At 42.3% G+C, this 12000-nt stretch overlaps 1 protein-coding gene across 2 annotated transcripts in view; it reads left to right on the top strand.

The window, feature by feature from the left end:
* spen (spen family transcriptional repressor) overlaps nt 1-11097 on the top strand; it is a 53298-nt gene extending 42201 nt beyond the window's left edge. The window contains exons 10-16 of one of the 2 annotated variants that reach the window (XM_024261066.2): nt 161-261; nt 375-8091; nt 8172-8309; nt 8382-8507; nt 8591-8785; nt 8986-9144; nt 9401-11097. In XM_024261066.2, coding sequence (XP_024116834.1) covers nt 161-261; nt 375-8091; nt 8172-8309; nt 8382-8507; nt 8591-8785; nt 8986-9144; nt 9401-9532 — 8568 coding nt within the window. In that variant the 3' untranslated portion in view covers nt 9533-11097. Of the gene's footprint in view, nt 1-160; nt 262-374; nt 8092-8171; nt 8508-8590; nt 8786-8985; nt 9145-9400 lie in introns of both variants that reach the window. The other variant, XM_024261065.2, reaches the window with a different exon arrangement.
* The last annotated feature ends 903 nt before the right edge of the window (nt 11098-12000 follow it).

Genomic DNA, 12000 nt, shown 5'->3' with positions numbered 1-12000 from the left:
GCTAAAGCTAGCAGAAATGTTTCTGGACAGAAGAGCCACTCCGTCCAACTGGGATGAATGCCATCTCTCTGCATAAAACGGGCTTTCCCCAAAACGTGCTCCAGTTGTCCACATAGCTAATGATGTCAGTGACTGATAATGAATATTCCTTGTTCTTCAGGTGGACTTTGCCAATCAGGAGAGTCAGATGGCTTTCTATCGTTCAATGCAGGCATCTGGGCAGGATATACGAGACTTTTATGATGTCATCTCTGAGAGAAGGTTTGTGCTGTTCTCTCCAACACATGCTACATTGTGTTTTCTATGTAAATCTGTAATAGCAAACAGGTATTCCAGATGAATGCTGACTTCAACTCTATTCTAATTGTTTGCAGGGATGATCGGCGATCCCAATATGAGTTTCAAACTGAAAGACAATATTATGAGAACGCACGAACTCCCGGATCATACAGTGATGATCTGCGACGAAAATATCCTACAAGAAGTCGAGAGTTCTACACTGATTGGGATCCTTATCAAGGAGATTACTATGACTCACAATACTTTGAAGACCCTCGTGAGTTTCGAGAATACAGAGCTGACCCATACGAACAGGACATACGCAAATATAGCTATTTGCAGAGAGAACGTGAAAGAGAAAGAGAGCGCTTTGAAACTGATCGTAGCCGGGATCATGGAAGAAGGACCATTGAGCGTAGTCAAAGCCCATCCCACATTTCCACTCGCCGCCCTGGCAGCCCCACAGAATCCACTTCGATCTCTGAGAGGGTACCAAGTGATTCTGACAGACGCATTTGTTGCAGATCCTCAGAAAGAAGTGGCAGCAGCAGTTCAATATCTCCTCCCAGATTTGAGAAAGCAGAAAAGGCTCGCTCCGAAAAACACATTAAAACAGAAAAACTGGAAAGGGATCAGATGCTTGAAATTGAACAAGGAAATTTGACAGAAAAGGAGAAAAGAACGGGACGAAAAGATAGAGGGGACAAGGAAAAGGCTGAAAAACAGAGGCTTAAAAAGCTCAAGGTCATAATGCCTGTCGTTCAAAAAAGTGAGACAGAATCTGAACTTGAAAGAGAAGTTAGCCCAGAGTGTGTTCTAAAAAGCAAGATCAACAAAATCCCCAAGGAAAGTTCAAGCAAAGGAAGGTTAGATCTTCTGCCTTGTGTTGTGCAGCTAACACGTGTCAAAGAAAAAGAAGGGAACCTGATCGGTCATTCTGTCCAAGAGAAACAAATTCAGTGCAGTGGCATGGACAGTCTGAGGTTGGCTTCACCTTCAGCTGACAGAAGTCCTCCATTTAGATTAGAGCCATCAAAACTAGATACTTCCAAACACGGTAGAATTACCAGAGGCAAAAACATGCCCAGCTCAGCAGATGTTATGGAGAAAGAGGGTAAAATTAAATCCAAAAGATACTGTAAATCTGAAATAGGATTTGAAGGTAAAATGTCTGCGGATATCAACCGTTTAGCTGCAAGGAAAAGGCGTTTTGAAGAGACAGGAAGAACTAATCGACAGAAAAGTACTGGTGAAGAGGAATATAGCAGACTTAGGATTTGTAAACTGTGGAACAGTGCACAAAAGAAACACAGCACAGAGAAATGTGCTCAAATGCTTTTAGTTACCAGTCCAAAAGAAGGACTAGACTCCATCAGCCTTTCTCTGGAGCAGTCTCAGCTCAGGGAACCTCCTGAAGATTCCACAGAGCAGACAGACTATCCCCTCCTTCAGATGGACGGAGAGTGCTCAAAAAGGCATTCCTGCCCTGGCCACACAAAGATAATGGATCACAGCTGTGTCTGTTTGCATGAGTCAATAGAGCAAAAACTGTTTGTGGCTGAAAATGGACAAGGGAAAACAAAGTGCAGAGACATAGATGGAGACGGTCTTTTCCTGAACATTGAGCAGACAGATTTCATAGTGAAACAAAATGACTGGCACAGACTCAAGCTCAACAATCCTGACAAATCGATCAAGTTTGTAAAATCACCAAAAAATGATTTGTGTGATTTTGAAAAGAATTATACCACATGTGAAATTGGAAAATCGATCCAAGATGCTGCCAAGGATGACCAGTCATGCATTAAAAGAAAGAAATATGAACTCTCTGACTTTGACATGTTGAAAGTACAACTGGAGCCCAACCTCTCACCTTCAAATCTGAATGACATGTGCAATATGCCATCCTCTATCGTAACTAATCGCTTTTCAGAAAATGAGGAAGAGGATGCTGCCAAGATTTCTCTTTCAGTTACAAAGAAGGAAAGAAAATCCTCTCCATTAGCAGGTGATACATTCTCACAGCCAGAACTGCTGAAAAAGAGTTTGAACCGAGCAGACAGACATTTTCAGTCTTCTGATAGTGTGATCCCAAAGCTGAAAACAACTTTGCTGAGGAGTGATGACCAGTTAATGCGTCATTGGGAAAGACATATGAAGTCTGATTCCCTAAGAATGGAAATGGCATTACCAAGTGATGACTCTAAACGTGAGAGCATTCATAAATGCCTTAGCCAGGATCTGGAACCTGGAGAAGTACAGTCTGATTCAGATGATGATGATGGAAAAAACAAATTCACATTTTCAAAGTCCAGTAGCTCTTTATCATTTATCCTTAGAGATGGTAACAAAAGAAGGACAGACTTTAAGCTTCCAAGCTCCCTCGAGAAAAATAAATTTTACTCCTTTGCACTAGATAAAACAATCACTCCTGATACAAAAGCTCTCCTTGAAAGAGCCAAGACTTTGTATTCCTCAAGAGAAGATAATTGGTCCTTTCTTCCCTCACGGTTTCCAGTCTCCCACAGCTGTTCGGACAAAGACAAGGCAGAGCTAGCACCTCGGCCAATTCCTTCATGGTACATGAAAAAGAAAAAGATTAGAACCAATTCTTGTGAAAAGCTAAATGATAAAAAGGATGAGCTTAAGTCACAAGACCAAGAGCGCCAGGATTTGTTTGCCTCTCGTTTTTTGCACAGCTCAATCTTTGAACAGGATTCCCGGCGTCTACAGCGTCTAGAGCGCAAAGATCTAGTCATGGAAACTGACCGTGTGAAGCCTTGCTCTAAGACTGGTGAAGCTGAGGTTCACACTGAATTTGCAGAAGCTAATGTCTCTCAAGAACCAATAGTACTTTTCCATAGTCGGTTTTTGGAACTTCAGCAACATAAAGGCAAAGACAACTCTCATCCTGATGCTGAGAGTGACTCAGGAGTGGACGAAATCAGGAGAGAAGCTGTTCAAAAAGGTGATTTTGCCTTGTCTGATAAGGAATCTGAGCTAGTGCTTAAGGCAAATGAAAAACTGGCTAGCCCCACATTGCCTTTGGCAGTTTCGCAACATGCTCATTCTCCAGAAGACACTTCTGTCCCAGAATTGAAAGATGTTTTATCTTCACCCCAAAATCATAAAGAATTTTGTGGAAAAGAAGAAAAAATGCAGACAGTTCCAGAGATTTCTTCATCACATTCTCTTCAAATGGATGGCAAAATGTTAGAAAATGTTAAGCTAAACATTACACCTGAATTAAAAAATTCAGAGCTAGAAAATAATTTTGAAATTAAAGCTGAGTTAGTTGAGCCTAAAATCAAATTATGTTATAATTTGGTGGCAAAGCCCAACCCTGTTGTAGAGGACAAGCTTTCCACTCCTAGTGACTCCCTAAGTGCCTTTGAAAGGGAGAATGCAGAATTAGCTTTCTCTAATTGCAAAAAAGTGAACGAAAAAGCAAAAGTTGTTGAGGAAGAATTGGAAACTGGAAAACAGGAAGCAAAGCACTTTGAGGAGGCTCAGAAGTTTGATGTCGACTCTGATCCTCACAAACCAGAACAAGAGGTGGAGATAAAACCATTATTAAATCGCAGACAACCTAAAGGCAAAAGGGCAAAACCCCCATCTATGTTCCCACAACCAACCCATGGTGAAAAACCTGTAACACGAAAAAGCGAACGGATAGACAAGGAAAAACTCAAAAGGACTTCATATCCTCAAGCAGAGGCACGCAAAAATAAATCGGAGTCTAAATCCACATCTAAGTCCCCAAAACATGCATCTGATTCGGAGCAAAACCTTGAATCAAGCTTGATTCATGGAAGAACCCGACGAAGGAATGTAAGGTCAGTTTACGCAACTCTGCAAGAAGATGAACAAGCTGGCAAAGAGGTTTTAGAGTCACCCCGCTCCATGCGCAAGCGAGGGGTCGAAAAGGAACTTGTACAGCAAGATGCTCCAGTTTCCACTGCTGCCAGGCGGGGACGGCCGCCAAAGAGAGGGGTCAAGCGAGTTGAAGACCTATCTCCTTCAAAAGGGGATCAGAAGAAAATAGTAAAAACAGATCCAGAAGGAAAGGAGATATCGAATACTGCAGAAATTGTGAAGGTTTCTGAGGGATGGCGTTCACCTCGCACTCAAAAATTGCAACAAGCAACACTTCCTCCAACTACTCCAGTCGACAAAAAAAGTGGGAAACCAGACAAATATTCTGGGAATAAATTACTGTTGGAGGAACAAATGGATGTGACGTGTAAGGATGATGTGGAGCTTCAACTTCAAACTGATTCTGATCTGTTTTTGAAGATTTCAGATAAATTGGAAAATGTAACCCTGCCAGCACACAGAAATGACAAAAACCTAAACGACAATGGTGAACTTAAATCTGCTGAAGCCAGTTTGAAAGACATGGGCACATCAGATACTAGACAGCAAACAGAAAAGAGGGCCAAAATTAAAACACCAAGACTGAAGCAAAATACCAAACATGTTTCTGAAGACAAATCACACAGTTTGAAGAATCTAGAAATCCGTGTCAGTGTTGATGATGTCAAGAGCTTACTTGGTTCTGACAATTCTGAGCCCAAGACATTTGAAGTTACTGGAGTTAGTCAGACTAAAACTGTGGTTCAAGAAAACGAGATTGTGCAGATGACAGAAAGTCCAAATGAGTTCAAAGAGCGTACTTTACCAGAAAATAAAGACAGCCTTGTAGAATCTGAACCTCCTGCAGATCCAGCAGCTGTTCTTCTGGCACAACAAATGGAATTAGAGCAGGCAGTTGAAAATATTGCAAAACTTACAGCTGACCAACCTCCTCGACCTTATAAGGAACCACCTGCTGAGCCACCGGCTGTATTGCCTCCTGCCACTGAAGAACCACAAGCTGAAGTTGAGGAGCAGAAGCGAGCTAACCCTGCAAGTGAAACTGAACTTGCTGCTGCCATTGACTCAATTACAGCTGAAGAAATCTGTGGAGATACAGAGGGGTTCAGTTCTCCTCCTCCTTACACCACTCTTATTCCAACCCCTGACTCACTGATATCCTCCTCATCATCATCCAATGAGATTATGGAACCTGAAACACATATGGTAATCAACAACATCCTTGCAGGTGGCCTAGATGATGGTCCTCTGACACCAAGCCCAAAAGGCCAAGAACCTAAGGCAGCTGATCGCACAATTAAACTTGAAAGTCTTAAAAAAACTGGCAAAATTAGAGCCAAAACCCCAAAGAAGTCAAGAAACCGTAAAGGTACAGCTAACAAAAAGGAGAAAACACCAGAAAAGGGAAACCTGTCTGCATCATCTCCAGTCAAATTGCCAGAATCGATTCCAGAAGATCCAGAGACCGTTGATTCAAAAGCAGCCATTGTTATAGCTGGAGCCCCTACAGCAACTTCTGTGGTCACTGCTGTTGCTAATTGCAGACATGATGCCACCAGTACTATCTCTGTGGAAACGCCTAAAGAAGCTGAGCAGCCTGAGGTTGAACAGCCTGTGCCTAAAGAATCTGCCTACCATTCAGGTACAAACATCATCTCCACTTGTAAAAAGTCTCTTCAAGCAGCAGAAATATGCATTCCCACTCTCAGCCCTGCTCTCTCTCAGCCAGTTTCACAGCTTAATGCACCAGTAGTACGAGCTGCCAAAATGCCCCTATCACTGGACTGGCCACAGAGATCTGAAGAAAGCAGAATTTGTGTGGCTCCTTCGTGTCACGTTACAGTGGTAACTCCCTCCTCTCCTGCATCAACTGCATTGGGAAACCCTCCAGCAAACCCGCCTTTGCCCCCTGACACAAAGGCCTCTGATATAGACCCTAGTTCTAGCACCCTAAGAAAAATTCTTATGGAACCTAAATATGTGTCTTCCTCCAACAACACATCTGTACCTACCACTACTGTCACATCTGTGGGATCAGACCATTTAAGGATGTCGGAGAAGGTAAATCTCCCTGATTCAGTGGGTTCAAGACTGTTGCATCTTGAGGAAAGGCAAGCATTGCAATCCCAGCCTGCACACCATAAACCCTCTCCACTTAAAGAGTCCCAACTGAATTGTGGAGAAAAGAAGCAGCAACCAATATTTTCTCCTACCACCTCAGTAATTAGTCGAATTCCAATACCTTATGACACAGAAGAAACTCCTAGAATTTCCTTAAGCCACCGGACTATAAGCTTTACAAGTCCGAAACACAGATTTCAGTCAAACTCCAATGAAAACATTCGCTGCCCTGGCATGGATGCAGTAGAGGACTGTAACAGTCGTTGCACAATTGTTGAACCCTCTCCCTATCATACAGGCTCTAGTCCAGGCTTACGGGTCAACACGTCGGAGGGTGTTGTTGTTCTGAGTTATTCTGGTCAAAAAATGGAAGGGCCTCAAAGGATGAGAGCCAAAATAAGTCAAATTCCTCAAGCCAGTGCTGGTGATACAGAGTTTCAGCAATCAGTGTCAAAATGTCAGATAAAGCAAGACCCAGTTATTACATTGTCCCAGTTGCCCAATCAAAAGGTCTCCTCTACAGGTTATGGGCACACTGGGGTAGGTTTACCAGGAAGTTCCTTTAACACACAACCTGTCATTTCCTGTATAAAGCAGGAGAACCATGCATGTGACACATCAGAAGCTCCATTTCACACCTCTTCACAGGGGGTAGTGAAGATTTTCCCACCATCAGTAAGTTCTTCTCAAGTCTTAATGTACAACCAAGCTGTATTTCAGCAGCAACATGGCAAAAGAGGACTATTAACAGATCCTCATGCTAAAAAGTTGGATATGAGCAAACCGTCACTGCAGTCCAATCTTAGCCCAGTCACAACCCCTCACCACTCATCACTGTCTGGAACTCGGATGAGTCCAAGCCCTGGGATCACAAATGAGCGATCGGCTCTAGTTCTGAAGCAAGAACCACAGTCCCCAAGAACATCTGGCCACTCCCCTTTACCTTTTGTCAAAGCTTGCCCACAGAGCAGCTCTCCTATTGGGACTTCCGTTGTTCTTGGTCATGGTATTCCACCAATATCAGCGTATCATTCCAGTGTCCATCACTCACATGCAGAACAGTCATCTGTCATAATTCAGCCTCACAACGTCAGCCAGTCAACCGCTCATGAGGTCAAAATGAACAATCACACTCTGTCTGGCATAAACTATGGAAGGCGTGGAGACTCAATGTCTCCACATGCAGGGCCTGGACATAGCTCAAGCACATCACATTCTAATGTCGTACGCGATATGGTATTGCAGACTCATCCAAGTTCCCAAGGATCAGTGTCGGGTAATGCCAGAAACAGTGTAAAAGAAGAAGAATCTCTCCACTTTAATCAAGCCCTCAGTAGATCTTCAGTTCCCCAGATCCAATCGGACATCATGATGATTCCTAGTGACCACAGAGGACTCCACCCCGTCCTTCATATGGATCAATATAAAGACATGCACCAGCATATGCTCATGCACCAGAAGCTGGGAGAGCAGACAGCTGTAGAAACCAGGCAGTCGCGGAATTTAGAGATGGAGACAAAATCTTCCAGCAATGTCTCTGGGCCCTCAAACAGCTCCATGTTAGGGGAAAATATGGAGCTTTCAACTAAAGGGCCTCTTAAACCACTGGAAGGAAAGGCTATCCATCAGAGTCCAAATGACAATAGGATTTGTGGAGTCCATGTATCTAGTCCCATTATGTTGTCTTCTCACCCTCATGGGGTGCAGGTAATCCGTTCTGGCTCAGACTCTTTTCCACTTTATCGAAACATGCGAAGCTACCCCTCCCAGTTTCCAGGACACAGCGTTGCTAACCAAAGCATTACAACTTCACAGGTAACTTAGCACACTCAAGTATCTAAAAATACAAGGATTGTTCCATTTCTCTTCTAATTTGCTTTGAATTTTTGAATCAGGTCCCTCCAGAGCCAGGGAGCAGAACCAAAACTTCTCAGTTGCATGTGGGAGGAAGTGATACCATGCTTGTGAACTCCCATCTTCACAGTGCCAGCTCTTCAGACTTCTCCCAAATCACCCAAATATCTGCGGATAAGGTCTCTCCTTTATACCATTCTTCTCTGATGACCACCATGAGTCTTACTCATAAGCCAGACCTATCTATGCAGAAGGGTCCTCCATCTGTCCTCCTTGGTCCTCCGTCAACAGCATCGCCGGCAGGTTTGAAACAGCGGCACAATGCAAATCTGGAACATTCAGGACATCGGTCTACTGATATGGTACAGCTATTGACGGTAGGACTGATGGGTCAGCAGGGTATCGGTACTTCTCAAATCAGAAACCATTTACCCAGACGTGCTTTCCCTCCAATCTGCAGAAATATCCTATAGTATGGCAAGGCCTGTTGGCATTGAAGAATGACCAGGCTGCGGTCCAGCTGCACTTTGTTTCTGGAAACACGTTGCTGGCACAGCGCTCTCTGCCACCCTTGGAGGGGGGTTCTCTTCTCCGCATTGTCCAGAGGATGAGGCTGGAAGTTTCCCAGTTAGACAGCGTGGCACGTAGAATGACTGTATGTATTTTCTGATTTTTTTGAATTTTTAAAACGTTATAACTCGACAAATTGGATAGTTAATAAAAGTATGCTGCCTACATAACTGAACTTTTGAATGCCCTGCAGTTGTGGTTCTTCCAGTGTTTTCTATTACATTTAAATACATTAATAAAATAATCATAATCCCTCCACGTAATGATTGTTATTACTTGTGACAGGTGGAAAATGACTTCTGTTTGCTGCTGGCTCTGCCTTGTGGTCGAGATCAAGAAGATGTCCTCAGTCAAACCCAAGCCTTGAAAAGTGGGTTCATCACCTACCTTCAGGCCAAGCAGGCAGCTGGTATCATTAACGTACCTAACCCTGGCTCCAATCAGGTTTGTGGTCTTTTGAATGCCTTTGTTTATTTAGGGGTGTCAAACTCCAGTCCTCGAGGGCTGGAGGCTTGCTGTTTTTCATATTGCGCTAGCTGCTGACTACCTGGATCTATTGTGAAGATGTCAAAGGAAAGGATTGGCTGAAATTGTAGCAGGACACTGCCCTGGAGAACTGGAGTTGGACCCGTGTGTTTTGAACTGTGTGCCACCATCCAAACTTGACCCTTTTCTTGTTGAACATTTTCTGGACTTGCAGCCAGCCTACGTGGTGCAGATTTTCCCACCTTGTGAGTTTTCGGAGAGCCACCTTTCTCGTCTGGCCCCTGATCTTCTCAACAGCATTTCCAGCATTTCTCCCCACCTAATGATCGTTATTGCCTCTGTCTAATTACCTCTGCCATGAACAAGCCAACACCAGCCCTCAACCAGAATTTGACCAGTTTGGAAACTGGAACTGCCTCATGTTTTTCTGAGTTTGACTTTTACTAAAGTAATTTATTGTGCTTCTTCATGTCACCAAGTCCTTAAATTCCCCAGTGATGATGAATTCCAAGAATCTTTTAAAGAAGTACTGAATCAAGGATGAAATGGGGATTATTGATAACTGATAACTTTTGAGTTTATTTTTGCTATTTTTTGAGCAGTTGGACATCATTTTTTATGATTCATAGCATTCTTCTCTGTTGGAATATTTCTTACCATAAGATTGTGATCTTTTTAAGTTGATGTGAAAATTCATTGCACTATATCAAATGAAAACTCTGTACAGGTTTGACTAGAATTTGATGCTTGTATGTTTGTACTTGTGATTCATTATTCCAGCATAAAGGACATCATTCTCATTGCTTTTGCTCCTCCATGATCAGCAAAGCTCGGACTCTTTTTCCAGACTCTGATCCCTTCCCCAGGGACTCGTGATGGGATCTTTCAAGCTGTACAGTTTACACTCAATGCCTCAACAGGGGACTATAGAAAGATATTTAATTTGTTGATTTTGTTTGTATCTTTTTGAAGCCTATTGCAGACAATTGTGAATATTGTATATAGTTAAAGACTCAAACTACACGGAGAGACCAAGAGAGTTATTTTAACAAGAGAGATCGTAAAGTCCTGTTTTTTTGTTTCTGACCCTCCTGTCACCATTGTTCCTTGGACGGGGCGAACATTAGGAACTGTGGGAGAGATGTTTGTAAAAATGTAAAACGGAAAAAAATATTCTGTGCCTACATGTCTTTTGCAAAGTCTCACATGAACATGAACTTACATATAATCAGAATCAATGTTCTCTTCAGGCTATGTAGTTTGCGATCCAGAGGACAGTTCATTTTTTAGTGCTTATCATCACATCCTTTTACTTCAACTCTTTGTACAAAATGAAAATGTTTTGATTTTAAAGGAACTTTTTGTACTGACAGCAATTCTTTTTCGTCCTTTGATTTGCCTCCTCTGCAGTCCTGCACTGACCCCTGCTGTCTGAAAATCATTCCACATTTAAGTCACTGAGTGTCAGACAGCCTCACATGCTTTAGGTTTCACCTGAAATGGTAAGATCAGATCATAAAGGCCCGGAATGTGATTAAAACGACGCTAGTGGATGTGTTGATGATCTGCCCCCCCATACCCCCCCCGTATGTGTCCTTAAGATAAAATGTAACGCCCCCCGTCTATTTTTTTTTTGTCTTGTTGGAGCTGTGGAAAACCGATGCTGAAAGTAAAACCATGTTTCTCACAAATCCTTTTGTGACTAACTGGATTCTTCCTATAGTTTATGTTGATGCCACTTATCATTTTTTATATATAAAGAAATCTTTAAATGGTGATTATGATGAAAAATGTCTTTTGATCAATTTTTACTTTGAGTTCATTTTGCTGTTCCTCTATGAGGACATTTTAATATGTAACATAAATGGTTGTTTAACTTCTAAAGATCATTAAATGGTCCATAACTCTGTGCTTCCTGTTTGTTTTATGTTTGGATTTTAATCAAATGTTTTTCTTCCACAAATTATCTGATCATTTGTTTTGTTGACCCCCAAAACAAGAAGCTGAAAGCCAATGAAGAAGAAAACAATCAAGCATCCAATTTTCCCTTTTTTGCAACATTTTCCAATAGACCTTGTGTGGACATTTTTCTGAATTACCACACATTTACTGTCTAAGATCTGGCTTAAGATCTGATTGAACTGGATGCATATAGAATATCTTTCTCATTAGAAACTGATCTGAGATGACTGGGACCTTTGGATGTTTCTGCTGAGACAGAATGTTTTCATTTTTAGACAATCAAGCTTCTCAGGTCTTCAACAAAGAATTGAAGAACGAAAATACACTACTCAGTCATTCCAAGTTCATCAGTCAAACAACCATGAACACACGACGCCTCTTAATGGACGAGCACCTCCACCTGACCATACTGCGCCTTTAGGTTGGTAGTAGGCGATCAGGTGTTGCAGGTGAATTTGGTGAGTCTCAAAGTGTCATCAGACTAACATGAAGACACAGAATACTGTCAGAGTTTGTAACAGACCCTGGAGTGGAGACTGCAACCAGAACCTAAGGACCTCTGACCTCAGCTGATTTGCTTCTTGTAGACCACATGTGTCAAAGTCAAGGCCCCGGGGCCTCCAGATCATATTATATTATTATTACTGGCACCCGATTTAATCTTGCAAACAACTTGAAGCAACACTACAGTCATGGAAGCTGAGAGATCAGTGAGAATGACTTCTGGCTTTCTTTATAAACACAGCAATTTACATCACAATGATGTAGGGATGTAACGATTCAGTCAAGCCGTTCAATTCGATTCACAGTTTTAAAATCCCAATTTCAATTTTTTACAATTTTTTCTCTCGA

This window comes from Oryzias melastigma, linkage group LG10 (assembly GCF_002922805.2).
Source record: "Oryzias melastigma strain HK-1 linkage group LG10, ASM292280v2, whole genome shotgun sequence".
Taxonomy (NCBI): Eukaryota; Metazoa; Chordata; class Actinopteri; order Beloniformes; family Adrianichthyidae; genus Oryzias; species Oryzias melastigma.
This window is presented reverse-complemented; position numbering and strand designations above follow the sequence as displayed.